Raw genomic sequence first — 17,098 nt, 5'->3', positions numbered from 1 at the left:
GGTTAACGACTCGCAAAACGGGACTGCAAATTGCAATTAGGAAGGGGTGTTCCCCTTCCTAATTGCGAGTCACAGTGCGATGCTGCATTGCTTTGTGACCGCGAACACGGTCGCAAAGCAATCACAGTTTCCACCAGTGTCACACTGCTGGTAACCCATTCGCAAAAGGGAAGGGGTCCCTATGGGACCCCTTCCTCTTTGTGAATGGCATGGAAAACATTTTTTCAGAGCAGGCAGTGGTCTTATGGACCACTGCCTGCTCTGAAAAAATGAAACAAAAACGTTTAATTTTTTCGTTTTGTAATGCATCTCGTTTTTCTTTAAGGAAAACGGGCTGCATTACAAAAAAAAAACCCTGCTTTATTTAAAAGCAGTCACAGACATGGTAGTCTGCTGTCTCCAACTAATATTAATGAGGTGGGCCTTTGCGACCCCCTTGCGAGTCGCAGATGGTGTCAGGGACACCATCCTGAATTGCGACTCGCAAATTGCAAGTCTCTCTGACTCGCAATTTGCGAGTCACAATTCAGGAATTTCCTACATCTGGCCCCTAATCCCTCTGTGCCCATGGACACAGCTTCAGACCCTCACGGGTGATAAGCCGCGCTATATAAATCTACATTACATTACTCTGATAGGTAGTTACCTGGTTAGGTGACCAAGCCCCCTCTTTAGGCTATTTAGGGTCTTCCTCTAGGATGGGTCCTCAGATTCGGCTTGCAAGATTACAGCAGGACTCCTTTGCAACTTCTGTTTTGACTTCTGGCCTCAGGAACCACAACTAGACCCTCCAGGAATTGACAAGCTGCAAAACCATGAGAAAGACTCTTCTTCAACATTGTATCTGGAACTCCTGCCAGCTTTGTAACATTTCCCCGGCTGTGCACCCTCAGAAGACTGCAACTCTTCAGCCTGCACAAGAAGAAGGAGGAATCTCCCTTGGGGTGAAGGCATCACTCCCCCGTAACGACAGGTACCTGGCTGCATCGACGACCGGCTGCGTGGATCTCCCCTTATCCTGAGTGGTGTGGGTCCTGGATCACGGGTGGTGGTCCGGAGAGTCTCCCTTGGTCCTCTATACCAGCTGTCGCACTTTGGTGGTGGTAAGTCCTTGCCACTCCACGCAAGACAGCACCCCCGTGCACCACGTCCTTTGCAGCTGCCGAGGCTTGTTTGCTTCACCTCCAAGGTGAACTTCAGGTGACGTGTAGCTCCAGCTCCCAGCACTCCCTCCTGCAACTCCTGGGCCTCTCTGTGGTCCTCTGGCGACGTGGAAGCAACTTCTGTGGTGCTGCATGGGCTGCTTCAGCGACTTCTGTGTCCCTGTCCTGTGGGACATTTGTGGGTGCTGCCTCTGCTTCTGTGGGCCTTCTGTGATGCAGAGGGTCCACTGTGACTCCCCCTCCTGGGTAGAATCCTCCTGGGCCTTGCTAATACCCGGCAGCACCTATTATCCTCCAGCTGCAAATTTGCATTTGCCAAGACTTGCTGATGGAAATCCTTCACTGACACCTATTTGCAATCCAGCTTCCAGCATGGGACACCTTTTGCATGTATCTGGAACTCTTCTCCAGCTTCTGTGCTGCAGTGCTGGCCTGTCTTCCTCCTTCGTCAACCAACTCCACAAGGTACCTCTGGGTGAGTAGTATCTCCTACTCCCCCTGGACTCCACAGACACTTCTGGACTTAGTCCCCTCTCTCCACAGGTCTCCATCTTCAGTTTTCCACTGCTGGTTCCTTGCAGGCTGTTCTGGATGTCTTCATTTTCTTCTTTTCATCCTTTAGGGTGGTTTTGGGGGAATCCAGTGGTTTACTCCCGCATTCCTGGTCGCTGGGGGGTACTGCATTACTTACGTGTGTGGTTTCTTAGTACTCCCAGCTCCCCTCTACATGATTTTCTTACCTTGGTGGGGGCCCTGTGTTCGTATTCCACTTTCTTGGTATATGGTTTGGGCTCCCCCTAGGGCTACTATTGCATATTGCTATTTTACACTATTTTCTACACTATTTTCTACCCTTTTTATGCCTCTTACTGTTTATTAGTGTGTGTATGTATGTATGTATGTATGTGTATGTATGTGTGTGTATATATATATATATATATATATATATATATAGTGTGTTTACTTACCTCCTATTAGAGGGTTGCCTCTCTAGTATTTTCGGATAGCGTGTTCCAAAAATAAAGTACCTTTATTTTTGTACAGCCAAGTGTTTTCTTTCTTGTGTGTAAGTACTGTGTGACTGTACTAGTATTGCATGCGCTTTGCATGTCTCTCAGATAATGCTTGGCTGCTCATCCACAGCTACCTTTAGAGAGCCTGGCTTCTAGACCCTGCCTACACTACACTAATAGGGGATTCCTGGACTTGGTATAAGGTTTAAGTACCTCAGGTACCCTCCATACACCAGGCCAGCCTCCTACAGTTGTTTTAGTATCATTTTAAAGATAAAAACATAATCTATTTTCATAAATTGGTGTTAGATTTCTATTGTTTTGTGTTTGACTTATTTACTGTTTTGTGATTTTTAAATGCTTTACACACCTTTCTCCTAAGTTAAGCCTAACTGCTCGTTGCCAAGCTACCAAGAGTTGAGCTGGGATTAATTTACTGAGACTTGACTGGACCTAGCGCAGGTTAGTGGCCTATTGCTACGTGTAGGTACTAACCTGCCCTTACCAATAATCCACTTTCTAAAATTTGTTGGTGTGCAGTAGTGGGATCCAGTACCTGTGTTTAATATCACACTCCTCTAAATGGACCTAGAGCAAAAGTATTTTTGATTTTTCAAATTTGGATAATTTTTTCTTAATTACTTAATGTTTGATTTTTCTAAATTATTTTCATCAAATGCTGCCAAAGTTTTTTTTAAGTGACACAAAACTTAAGGAGACCATGGAGCTTGATCTGGCTAGCCTATCCACACTCATTGCAGCTGAGCGTAGGGTGTTGTACAGAAAGAGGGTATTGTCTGGTTTTAACAACCTTAGGAAGACTGTGATGATCAAGTCCCTTGAAGGCTGGGTAGTGCAGATGGAGTCGGAGAAAGCTTCAGAGGTCAGAAGGGAGAGCGAAGATGACCTGTCCAACCTCCAGTAGGAGGAGGATGATTGCCTAACTGTGATTTCAGCTGCTAGGGCCCCATCTGGAGTTAGTGGGAGGGGAGGGTCTGTGGCATCAGACCAAGAAGAAGCAGAACTGGACCTCGGGGAGAGGGAACTTAAGGCCCAGGGAGCCATCAAAGCTTTTGGAAGCAGAGAAAGTGGCCCTAGAGAAGAAGTGGGCAGAGTGAACAAAGAGATGGTGACAGTGACAGAGAAGTTGCGGGGTCCATGGTTGGTGGGTTTTTCCCCGACTACCCAAGGAGGTTGTTCCTGCTTATGTTGAGGGGGATGATATGGAGAAATGGTTGGAGACCTTTGAAAGGACTTTACAGGTGAGAAAGGTTAATCCCTATAATTGGGGTTTGGTAGAGATATCTGGGAGAGATAGGCTCCTGACCTTAAGGAGGGGAGGGTACAGGGGACAGATTCCTATCCCAGTATGAAGAAGTGTTTAACCAAGAAGTTTGGTCTGACCCCACAGCAATACAGAATGAAGTTCAGGGATGCCCAGTAGGTCAATATGCAGTCTTGGGCTAACTTTGTAGACACATCCCTTAGGGCACCAGAGGGCTGGAAACAGGGTAACAAAGTAACCACATATGAGGGGCTATACAACTTGATAAGGAGGGAGCACATCTTGACCAACTGTATCCCAGAAAGGTTATGCCAGCATCTAGTGTACTCTAAGCTCTCCAAACTCAGAGAGCCTGGGGGAGGCAGCTGATGAGTGGTTGAGAACCAGAGTGGTGGTTAAGTCCTGGGGAGAGACCCCAAGAAGGGGGGGGTCAGGTCCCCAAAAACCTAAGGAGGGAGGTTGTAAGGCCAACACCAAGACTCCCTCTGTACCCCATAACCCTAAAAAGGGAGAAAGTAAATCCCACTCTGACAAGCACAGCGGTAGGGAGACCCAAGGTTAAAGAAGCTCTTGGACAATAAGGCCTGCTTTGACTGTCAGCAGACAGAGGAGTTGGAGTCTGTCCCAAGAAGGTGGTTAGCACTGGGCTGTCCAGTGTAGCCATAGAGAGGACTCCTCAGATGAGGTCCTCATAGCAATGGGGTGGGATACAGGTCCTGGTGGTAAGCTGGTTTTACATTAGGGTGGGAATAGGCACTTTCAGCCCGTTCAGGTGAATGGGATCCCTACCACCGGCGTGAGAGACACACATGCCAGTCACACTACAGTGAGTGACCAGTTGGTGTCCCCAGACATGTATGTCCCAGGGGAGATAAGGGGAGTCATGAGAGCCACAGGTGAGGTCACCACCAAACCTGTAGCCATAGTGCCCCTAGAAAGGGAGGGTGTCTGTGACTGGCTTAGGGTGGTTATCAGTCCTGAGTTCCCCTTAGTTTGTATCCTAGGTAATGACCTCCCAAAGGTGGGCCTGATCCCAGATAGGGCGGTCCCCCGCAGCCCCAACCCAAAGTCCTGGCGAGCCAGTTCCTCCAGTTAGGAGACAGGGGTCCCCGAGAAAAGGGAAAAAGAGAATGAAGGGTAGGCCACTCTTAAAGAGAGTTCCAGTGAGCTCAAGGCTTTCTTCCCCAGTTGGGTGAAGCCCAGAGTTGGCACTGGTGAGGCCTCACCCGACCCCAAGGAAGTCCTGAGAAGTTAGGCAGCTGTCCAGCTGCAGGGTATTGCCCCTGCACTGACAGAAGGGAGAGTGGAAGAAGGAAGTCTGCCACAGGAGGTGGCAGCTCCCCACTCTAAACAGCAAGAGGGGTGCCAGGACCCCACCGTTGCCCCTAAAGCAGCTCACCCACATGTCAGTGGAGAGCTTAGGATGTGGTTCTGGGTTCTGACAGCTGTCAGTAGCATCTGCTGGGTGCTGGCCTTCATGGCAGCACTGCACTTGGCCTCGGAGGAAGACCCCAGGGCCAAAAGCAAAGTAGGCCTGTTGGTCATGGTAGGGTTGCTTAAGTGTTGAGTGACCTCTTCGGGAAGCTAGGTGTTGCCCTAGCAAAGTTAGGGATACAGGAGGTAGGCACCTCACTACCCAAATCTGCACAGAGAGAGAGGAGGAAGAACCCACTAGAGGGAAGTTTCAGTTTAAAACAGGTCTTTTTACTGTTGGAATGGGTTCACTACCCTGAGGGAATGACCATGATAGGAGGATGTAAGGCAGAGTTGGCCCTGCAGGGGGACAGACAATTTTCCTTACTGTCTTTCTTGCCTGACAAGCCAGGAAGACTCTCCCAGGGTTGAGCTGAGTCTCCTGGGCATGTTGGCTGGGGGCCGGCCTGTGTGAGAAAACTGAGCTGATTGCAGAAGCCCCTTAACGTCTTGCCCCCGTTTTCACTTTTTGCTGGTGTTTTCTTGACTCTGGTGGTGCCCTGGGCCCTGCTTAACAGTCCCAGGGCCTGTGCTCTGACTAAAATGAGTATGCAATTTAGGGTAATTACAATTGGCAGTATCAACCTACTTATTAGTCCTTAGTATATAGTTGAGGGACCCCAGCATAGGTAGTGCACCCATAGGTGCACTGCTGAGGTGCCCAGGGGCATTTTACAGGCAGGCCTGTCTTGCTGGCTGCTTTAAAATTGAAGTTACCTTCAAATTCGACTTTGGAATTAAGAGTACTTCCAAATTCTTAAACTACCTTATTTTTACATACAAGTCACCCCTAAGGTGTGCCCTAGGTGCCCCCATGGTTGGGTGCAGTGTAACTATGATCAGGGACCTTATAAAGGATGCTTTGTAAACCCTGATTAGGAAAAATAGCCACATTCATATTCCTCTCATTGTAGTGAATGGGCTCCATAGGCTAAAATGGGGAGACTTTATTTTAAATATTTATTATAATAAATCCAACAACTTGCCATTGTTGAATTTAATTTAACTAGTTTAGGGAAAGAGTTTTAGAACTCTGCCTGAAAGTAGCCAACTTGAGCTCTGAAGTGCCCTTCTCTGATCGGCCAGCCTCTGGCAGCCTGGCCAGGCTGCCTTGATGAAGTTGGAAGTGGCCTGGGCTTAAGACTAAGGAAGTGCCTGGGTGTGGAGATCTGCGTCAGCAGATAGTGAAACAGGATGGGAGAGAGCAGCCAAACTGGTCTTCATAGGAGAGAAGGACATTTGGAGCAGCTCAGGGCCTCCCCCCATTTCCTGCAAACACAGACAATCAGGTACCCCCTTGATTAGATGAGGGCAGGAAATGGGTGTGTTGAGGAGTTTTAGCCACTCTAATGGGTGGACTCTGCCAGACTTAACCTCCAAAATTCAGATTCTGCCATTTTGGATTTTTAAGGAATGTTGTTCCATGGGATTGATTTTTACCATACTTCCCAGGAAGTGGTCATCCAAGAGGGTGGTGGCCTGCTTGTGGTTTGACAGTTGCCCCCCTTGCTTTCACCTCAGGAGCAAGGATAAATCTTGCAGAGCTGCACCCACCCCTCAGTTCCCTGCTGTAAGAAGATACTGGAGAATAAGGACTGCCTGGCTGGACACCTGGCCTGCACCTTGACACTGCACTCCCAAGGATTGCACCAGCTGCACATTTTGGGCTTCAACAAGAAAATAACTTTTTCTTGTTTCTGCAACTCCAGGGGTGGACTCCCTGTAAGCTACAGGTACAAAGGAGCTGCCCATAGTCCCCTGCATCAAGTCCTGCAAGAAGAGCCCAGCTGACCAGCGTCCAATGCCAATTTGAGGATTCTGACCAGGTGCATTCTGGGAATTGTAGTCCCAACTCCCAAGGAGCAACTCAGAGCTTCTATAACCTTGGATCAAGTTTTAGACACTTTAAGGACCCCAAAAGGACATCTGGAAGAAAATCCAGAAGTCTGGAGACATTTGGAGCAACTGTTGTAAACCGCGTCCTAACTTGAAGAGGTGCATTGTGGGAGTTGTAGCCCCAAGAGGCAAACCATAGCCCCTGAACCCTTGGCTTGTGCTGTAGACTACTTTCCTATATTAAGAAATTCTTCTGAAAGAAAGTGTAACAGTGTTATATCATGGAACTCTCAGCTTTGTCCCTTCCCAGTGTGACTTTTTCTAATCCTTTGAGCATTATTTGCTTCTAAGCAATAGAATTACTTTTCATCTTTAAAATTTCATAACTCCACTAGTGGGGGTTACTGCCCTTACCTGTCCTTAACAATAATCCACTTTCCAACATTGCTCCTTTTTGATTTGCTTCACTGTTGTGATTTTTTCCCCCATTTCATGTTTTGCATTTCCTGGGTCGTGTTAGAGGAGCACAATGACTTCCAGGCCACTAAGTAAGTCCTGATCTTCCCCACAATTTGAAATGGTGAATTCGAATGAGATAAATGAACACAGCCTCAGAAGAAAGGAACAAGGGCACTTCCTTTATTCAATAAAATGTTCTGTCATGGATCGCTGAAACATGGAACAAATGAATCTTCTAAGTGGACAGGAAAGTAACCTATCTAATAATTCATTAAAAGTGTTACAAACAGCCTACTGTGATGCCAGCTGTTGTCATAAAAAGAGTAAATTGTTGGTGTTGGATGCTTCTGAGAATCTGTTCCTATGTATGTGTAACTTCTGTTTCTTTCTTCTGTATTCACTAATTGTGCACTCCCAAACTAGAGTTCCAGTGATTCCAAGTTCCTTATCTACATAGTGTTAAAGAACTGTTTCACCCCTATCAGAAACACAATTCAAACTGATTTCCTACCTCATCACTGTAAATGCTTTCTTTCTGCAAAGAAAATAATGATAAATAGTATTTCTTTGTGTTATTTACATCTCTAATTCTATTTCTCTAGGTCACTGAAACATGAACCAAACAAGAAATGTACTTTAGTGAAACATGATGAGAACGATTATTTTGAAGAAAGTAAAACATTCTACACCGTAGACCTCAAAAAAGAAAGACATTCTTTGTGCCAGGAATGGTGAGGAATGTGGAGTAGAAGAAACTTCTGAATGTCAAAGTGATTCCTCAATTTTCTTATGTTCATTATAAGTTCTCAAGTCCCTAAAGTAAAATGATCAAAAACAATTACCAAATGTACCATTTCAAGGTATGTAAGAACTAAGAACATTGGTGGCAGTTGATAACCATACAGTGCACTTAAAAGCAAACTAAATAGTGTTGTGAATTTGATCGGATGGTGTATGAGAAACTCCTCCTCAATAAAGCAGTCTTTTGTCCACGTCTCCTGTGATTCAAGAGGAGAGAAAACATTATTTAAAAGAAAGGAATTGTGAAAACACCTTCCTTGTTGTCACTACAGCAAAATCGCTGGATTATCATTTTTATTATAGAAAGGCTATCTCATCCAACTCTGTCTTTTGGGTTGATCCGAGTTGTTTCAAAGTGTCTCGGTCCGCCAAAGTAGATCATGTATCTGCTGTGGCTTTATCCACACAGCAACAAAAGCTTATACTGAGATAGGAAGCTTAAAAGGACCCAGTCTTACTCTATCGATAATTCAGAAAATCAATGCATCTAACATGTGAGCACTAAACCCCAAAGAACTTTCAGTGCTTTTAAAACATTGAAATCAAATCTGATAAACTGGGGAGCTCACCTCGGTATCACTTGGAGAGATGGCTCCATGAGAGACATCTTAATAAATCCAAGCGGCTCCTCTGTGAGAACTTATAAGACCACTTAGATAGGCTGCCTTTAGTCGTAGGAAAAGTGATCTCCAGATAAAAGCTATCATTAGCTAAATACAAGTGTTTGGCAAAATATGTGCAGTATATCCTAGATGTTAATGCTGAGCAGAACATAAACAAGTGCAGACACAGGAATCAGATTCAGTCTTAAAATGGCATGTATCGAGGAGCAAACCCAACATGGAGATACATACATCTCGAGTTTCACTCATCAATCTGTTCTCGCTCAACATGAGAGAACTGACACTGGAAGTCTAATTCAACATGAGAGACTCAATACTGGACAAAAACCTTATCAGTGCTCTGAGTGCCAAAAAAGCTTCAGTGCAAAATCTGTCCTCACTAGGCATGAGAGATCCCATACTGAGCACAAACCATATCAGTGCTCTGAATGCCAAAAAAGCTTCAGTGCAAAATCTGTCCTCACTAGGCATGAGAGATCCCATACTGAGCACAAACCATATCAGTGCTCTGAATGCCAAAAAAGCTTCAGTGCAAAATATGTCCTCGCTAGACATGAGAGATCTCATACTGGGCACAAACCATATCAGTGCTCTGAGTGCCAAAAAAGCTTCATTGCAAAATCTGTCCTCGCTAGACATGAGAGAACCCATACTGGGCATAAACCATATCAGTGCTCTGAATGCTGGAAAAGCTTCAGTCAGAAATCTGTTCTCATTCACCATGAGAGAACTCACACTGGACAAAAGCCATATGAGTGCTCTCAATGCCAAAAAAGCTTCAGTCAGAAATCTGGTCTAACTCGACATGAGAGAACTCACTCTGGACAAAAACCTTATCAGTGCTCTGAATGCTGGAAAAGCTTCAGTCAGAAATGTGACCTCACTCAACACGAGAGAACTCACACTGGACAAAAACCGTATCAATGCTGTGAATGCGATAAAAGCTTCAGTTGGAGAGCTAGTCTAACTCAACATGAGAGAACTCACACTGGACAAAAACCGTATCAGTGCAGTGAATGCGAAAAAAGCTTTAGTTGGAAATCTAGTCTCATTCAACATGAGGCAACCCATATTGGGCACAAACCATATCAGTGCTCTGAATGTTGGAAACGCTTCAGTCAGAAAAAGACTCTCACTGAACATGAGAGAACTCACACTGGCCAAAAACTGTATCAGTGCTCTGAATGCTTGAAAAGTTTCAGTCATCAATCTGCTCTCGCTCAACATGAGAGAACTCACACTGGACAAAAACCGTATCAGTGCTCTGAATGCCAAAAAAGTTTCAGTCAGATATCCGGTTTAACTCAACATAAGAGAACTCACACTGGACAAAAACCATATCAGTGCTCTGAATGCCAGAAATGTTTCTGTGACAGATCCGGTTTAACTGCACATGAGAGAACGCACACTGGGCACAAACCTTATCAGTGCTCTGAATGCCAAAAACGTTTCAGTTGGAAATCTGGTCTCATTCAACATGAGAGAACACATACTGGGCACAAACCATATCAGTGCTCTGAATGCTGGAAAAGCTTCAGTCAGAAAAAGACTCTTATTGAACATCAGAGAACTCACACTGGAGAAAAACCATATCAATGCTCTGAATGCTTGAAAACCTTCAGTCATCGATCTGTTCTCAAACAACATGAGAGAACTCACACTGAACAAAAACCGTATCAGTGCTCTGAATGCCAAAAAGGTTTCTGTCACAAATCCGGTTTAACTCGACATGAGAGAACTCACACTGGGCAAAAACCATATCATTGCTCTGAATGCCAGAAAAGGTTCTGTGACAAATCCAGTTTAACTTCACATGAGGCAACTCACACTGGGCACAAACCTTATCAGTGCTCTGAATGTCAAAAACGTTTCATTTGGAAATTTGAACTCACTCATCATGAGAGAACTCACACTGGACAAAAACCTTATCAGTGCTCTGAATGCTGGAAAAACTTTAGTGAGAAACGAAGTCTAATCCAACATGAGAGACTCCATACTGGACAAAAACCTTATCAGTGCTCCGAGTGCCAAAAAAGCTTCAGTGCAAAATCTGTCCTTACTAGACATGAGAGAACCCATACTGGGCACACACCATATCAATGCTCTGAATGCTGGAAAAGTTTCAGTCAGAAATCTGGTCTCATTCACCATGAGAGAACTCACACTGGACAAAAACCATATCAGTGCTCTCTATGCCAAAAATGCTTCAGTCAGAAATCTGGTCTAACTCAACATGAGAGAACGCACACTGGACAAAAACCTTATCAGTGCTCTGAATGCTGGAAAAGCTTCAGTCAGAAATCTGGTCTCATTCACCATGAGAGAACTCACACTGGACAAAAACCATATCAGTGCTGTGAATGCTGGAAAGGATTCAGTCAGAAATGTGGCCTCGATCAACATGAGAAAACTCACTGGACAAAAACCGTATCAGTGCTGTGAATGCGAAAAATAAACTTCAGTTGGAAATGCAGTCTCATTCAACATGAGAAAACTCACACTAGACAAAAACCGTATCAGTTCTGTGAATGCTGGAAAAGCTTCAATCAGAAAATAACTCCCACTAGACATGAGAGAACTCACACTGGGCAAAGACCTTATCAGTTCGGTGAATGCTAGAAACGCTTCAGCTGGAAAGTAAATCTCACTAGGCATGAGAGAACGGACACTGGTCAAAAACATTATCAGTGCAATGAATACCAGAAAAGATTCTGTCTGAAAGCCAGTCTCATTCGACACAAGATAATCTACACTGGGTAAAAACCTTATCATTGTTCTGACGTCGGTCAGAGATTCAGTTTGTTTCAACATGAGAAAACCCTCAATCAGAAAAAAATATATCGGTGCTCTCAATGTGACAAAACTTTCAGTTGTAAATGCAATCTATCTACCTGAAAGAGACAATGTGGGAAACTAAATGTGCATACTGTCAACCCAGAAGAGTAGGGTTGACATCGCAAAGCTTTAACATGAAGCACAGCCACAAAGATTTCAAGTTATTGATTGTCATAACTGTGTTGTGAGAAAAAGTGCACACTGAGAGATGAACATGCTTGTTAGTCTAATTCCTTAGTAATTATTTGTGACTTCATTCCATTAATTGTTTTTTTGCTTGCTGTGTGCCAAAGAGCCATGGCTCTGACCAGCAAAGTCAATTGGATCCTGAACCTTGAGACCACGCCCCTATGTTAGTAACCTCAAACTGTTTCCAGCCTTAGTGAGCTTCACCAGGGAGCTGCAGCAGGAGTACCTTTGTTGTATGTCTCTATGGGACGAACATCTGTTAATGATTGTGCCATTTAGGGCTGATCATTAAGAAAAACTAAAGGTGATGGAAGGACTGGCTGTTAATCTCTGCAACATTCCACTACATCATTCTCTTGTGCAACTACAGATCTAGCCATATGTAAACCATTCTTGGCACCACCCTAAGTAGTCCTAAACACTTTTATTCCGAGGATACACAGCCTAGTATTATAAAGATTCACTTTAGTGGCTTCTTTCCATTTCCTTATTGCTACAAATAGAACCTGCTTCCCATCTGCTGAGGAAAGTTTCACGCCCTTTAGAATCACATCAGATACATCCAGAGGTGTCTCACAAATAATCTGGCCTATTCATAAACTACAATAGGATGACTAAGGTACTACAAAATGCTATTCACAAACCTACTTATTGATTTTCTGCCTCTCCTATTGTTTTCTGTGAGTAGATCTGCAGAGTCTCTGTACTCTTAAGTATATGTTTCAGTAGTAAATATGGGAGGGACAGAGGGGAGTGACTAGAAAATGGGAAATACTTTTGATTTTAGGGGAGTGATTAAGGGAGGACGAAGTAGGGATTTTAGATGGGACATGCACTCACCCACAAAAGTGTAAGCCTGTGACTACCCATAAATTGAACTTCTAAAGTAAAGTACCTATTGGCAGAAAGGACCCAAAAAAGATTTGCAAATGTACTCCTGTTTAGGGCTGGAGGACGTCCAGCAGACACATGGCCAATCACTGGTACTACAAACTGTCCAAGAGAAAATAATGGACGTAGGGACTTTGAATATAACCCCATAGGAAATTATGCTACATTAAATTATTTAAACTAGTTAAAACATCACTGTATATGTTATTTAATAATGAAAAATATCTAAAAATGAAATATTTGTTTTGAAATATTTCAAGTTGTTTGCTAATTTAAATACTAATGTATCATTAGTTTTTATTAAAGTGTAATTAAGTTTTCTTTAATTCTGTACAACACATTTAATAATATTACTTCAGGTGGTAAGTTTTTGAACTTAAAAAAAAGTGTTTAAATTTAATATGACACCCTAATTCAAAGACTCCCAGAAGCCGTCATAGAAGGTACTGCTCTCGACTAGATTACATCCCACCTTCAAAACAGAACAAGTATTATCTGTTCTCATCCAAACCCTACCTCACAAAAGCAGGGGTCCCTCAAAGATCAGTCATCTCAACTATGCATTTCAACATCTACATGATGTCATTACCGGAATTGATCAATGAATTTCAGATCACATGCTACAACTATGCAGATGACACACAAATACTCCTTCAGTTTAAATGCCACAAAGACATTGAAAACTCACAAATCTTCAGTTGCCTCAGAGTTGTTAATCAGTGGATGACCGGTAGTCATTTCAAACTGAATGCTTCCAAAACTGAAATACTTGCATGTGGCAACTGGAACAATTATGACCCACTGTGCGCCTGGCCTGATGATCGAAGACCGCCTCTCAAGTATCTAAGGAAGTTAAAAACCTTGGAATCACCATGGACTCCAAGTTAACAATGAATGCCCAAATTAACAAAGTAGCATGATCAAGCTTCATCACCTTGAAAACTCTGCAACGCATCTTCCCCCACCTAGGATTTCCACACAAGGTTCAGGCTGTCTTGTACCATGTAAACTAGATTACACCAATGGCTTCCACCATGGATCACTTCTATCTAGTATGAAAAAACTAGAAGGTATTCAGAACTCTACCAGACTACTACTACATGTAAAACCACAAGCCCACATCTCCCCTGCCTTGGGGGCATTACATTGGTTACTGGTTGCCAGAAGATCCACCTTAAAGCTGCTTTATATCACCCACAAAGCAATACATGGAACAGGACCACTTTTCATCAGAAACAAAATCACCAAATACATTCAACAAAGAAACCTCCGCTCAATAATGGCACAACGCCTTAAAACACCACCATACAATAAAAATACAATAGATGGTACATACTTCTGTGTTCAAGCTGCCAAACTATGGACTTCATTACCCCCAATTATAAGATCCATGAACATCTTGTCTTCCGACGACTACTCAGGAGCTGGCTTTTTCCTAAATAATCACCATACCTAAACTGCAATGGACTGCATATGCCTGGGTTGGTAATTTATTTATAATCTGATTATGTGTATATATCTAGATAAGTGTATTTCTTTAAGAAATATGTCTTAATTACTATTTTATAATAATAAAATATTCACATTCTTTTTAAACCTGTATTACAAATGTATATTTACTCATGGTTAAATGTATATATGTGTGTATGTGTGTGTTTGTATATATGTGTGCATATATGTATATAGGTATTTATACAATGTATATGTGTGTGTGTGTGTGTGTATATATATATACATATATATGTGTATATTATTCTATGCTTAACATGTTCGTAGGTCATTGCATATTTCCTAGATAAATTGGTAGATTAGATTGTTAGGAATCCCTGCTTTATTTTTTTCTATCACAGTGAGCAAAAGTTATCTTAACTATTTTATAAGCAAGCCTTTCGCTATTGATAAATTTAGGAAATATAAATGAATGTTAGAAAAGTACACATATAAATTAACTTCAAATATTGCAAATCTTGAAAGTCTGTGTTATACAATACAACTTTTAATCTCAAAATATTATATCCATTATTATATTCCTTACACGTATATTCCCTTACTATGTATTTATGTATATATTTATTACTTTAGACCTACTGTACAAGAGGGAAAAAAATAAAAACAAAAAAATAAAAAAAATAAAACAATTTACTCTTGAAAGCGTTACTCAGTCTCCCCATTACCCTATGCCTCTATCAATCTATCCTCCATCCCCACTTGACTCATCTCAAACCCATACTACTACTATGAACTTCAAAATAGCCCTGCCTAAGCTCTTCCCTCCTCTACCACTCCTGGCGCACCCCAAACCTCAGTTTACTAGTATGATCTCACAAACAACGCTACTGAATTCTCCCTCACTTATCTCACCTTTGACTCATCCTAAGCCCCTTCTACTACTATGATCTCCGTAACCCCTTTCTATTTCCTCCTCTTCCATCTCTCCTTCACCCATCTCTAGCCTCATCCCAATACTTTTAACTCCCAATAAACACCGATCCCTCCATGATTCTATTTAAACCTACTAACAAACTGACATACTCTCCACTCAAATTAACTTGTACTAAAACTGTACTCATATTTCCCTATACTAATCCACCACTAATTTCTTTTGGGTTCCAAAGTACAGTGCTACTCGTCAAAAAGCCCTTGACGCCTCAACAGGGGTAGTAAACACTAAATAAATACAATTACAATATGATACAATATTAAAAATAATTCAGTTTCACATTTAAAAATATTATTGAGGAAATAATGTAAATATTTGTAGCAATGTTTTTCACACACATTACATTTTTGTACTTCTCCCTATACTTTACTGTAGAGAGATCTCCGCCACCAGGAAATGTGTAGGGAAAATGTAAAACATGAATTATACATTTTTGTTAAATATCAATACAAATGTAATTTTATATATTGGTTTACATGCAAACAAAATAAAAATGCTACAAGACTATTAACATATTTTCAATTAAATATTCAATTAATTTTACTATATTAAATACAAATTATTTTTTAATAACACCTAAAGTAAAATTTTGTATATGAACTCAAATCTACAACTAGTTATGTATACAATACATTGAAATTATTAAGAATAAATTAGTCACATTTATTTTTAGATTAAAGGTTAACATTTTATCATAACTTAAATATTTAAAAATATATTGTGTTTTTGTGTTCCATTGAATTTTTATGTATTTTTAAAAATGCTAAATGCATTTCTATAATTTAAGATGATTTCATATGGGGTTCTATTTTAAGCCCCTGCCTCCATTATATTCTATATGAGTGGCCATGTTTTTGCCAGACTTCCTACTGCTCCTTTTCAGTGGTAGTAACTTAAACTCTAAAGTTTGGCTCCACCTCGTTTCAGGGACTGGAGTCCTGCAAATCTGCACTTTTTAATAAGTTTACACTTGTAAATGGTGAATAGCCAAACATAGATTACTTATCGTTGTAAGTTATTGATTGACTGAGGAGCGGCAACAAATTGCGTGAAGTATTATTTCTGTACTTGCTAAATCATTCGGCCTCATGAGGGACTCTTATCTCAACTCTTTGATATTACAGTGCTATGATTATAAATTACTCCATGTAGTTAACCCTGTTATCAGTATTTACTTTTATATTTTCCTCTTCTCCCGCTTTTACTTGATTTTGTCTTGTTTTTCATGACATGGGTGCTAAAGTTACTTTGCTGTTGACTGGTTCTGCAGTACTCTTATCCTTTGTGTGCATTTTTATACGATGAACAGTTTTACCCTCGCTGTACGGCTGCAGTGTAAGCACCGAGAGCCCAAAACCTGAGACATCTGCACCATGATCTGCCTTTATTGGTGTTCTACCTTTCCACTTGGATAACTGAGCTATGGGTTGAATCGCTGACCGACCTTTGAACCTGCTGTGATATATCTTGACAATTACAAGTTTCATGTTCAGACCCTCAGTGTGATCTCCATAACTTGGAAGTGCCAAAGACTTAGCAGTTGTTTTAACTGCCTTAAGTTTCACGCATTGTGATGGTCGTAGATTCAGGTTCAACTTGATGACTAAACTCTACCTTGTTGGCATTTTGCACTTCCAGCCTCTTCTGTGCAGCTCGTCACCTTCTGAGAGTGATGCAGTCCAAAACCTTGCGTCAAATTCCAGTGTTAATCATCACAGGAGACTAGTCTTATCAGTACCCCCTTAAGCATGGCTAACTATGACAATTACTGTTTTGTATGTGCCTTCAACATTGCTTCATTCACCCTTTTTTTGTTTTTGAATACATGACTAACAGTATCCTTTATTTCATTTAGGATAGTTGGTTTTGCTAATTATTAATCCTTAATTTATGAATCTACTTTAGATTTTGCTTCTGAGTATTAAATATGCTTGTTTTTCTTAACTTGGTTTGAATATTGAAGTTCTTGGTCTCCTTTTACTACACTGTATTGAAATTTGTGACTTCCACTGTTTTGCTTTACCTGCGTGTGTGCTTTAAGCCATACTGAGAAACCCATGTCACCAAAAGCAAGTTAAGGGCATTTTAGT

The 17,098-nt window shown here is 41.8% G+C and overlaps 1 protein-coding gene across 2 annotated transcripts in view; it reads left to right on the top strand.

Moving 5' to 3' along the window:
- The window catches only part of LOC138299234 (zinc finger protein 850-like), a 37,762-nt gene extending 23,598 nt beyond the window's left edge, over window positions 1-14,164 (top strand). For both annotated transcript variants that reach the window (XM_069237360.1, XM_069237361.1), the window contains one exon: window positions 7,832-14,164. In XM_069237360.1, the coding sequence (XP_069093461.1) occupies window positions 8,843-11,095 (2,253 nt within the window). In that variant the 5' untranslated portion in view covers window positions 7,832-8,842 and the 3' untranslated portion in view covers window positions 11,096-14,164. The remainder of the gene's footprint in view (window positions 1-7,831) is intronic.
- Window positions 14,165-17,098: the final 2,934 nt, after the last annotated feature.

Source organism: Pleurodeles waltl, chromosome 6 (genome assembly GCF_031143425.1).
Source record: "Pleurodeles waltl isolate 20211129_DDA chromosome 6, aPleWal1.hap1.20221129, whole genome shotgun sequence".
Taxonomy (NCBI): Eukaryota; Metazoa; Chordata; class Amphibia; order Caudata; family Salamandridae; genus Pleurodeles; species Pleurodeles waltl.
The sequence above is the reverse complement of the archived record's forward strand: the minus strand, read 5'-3'. Positions and strand labels throughout refer to the sequence as shown.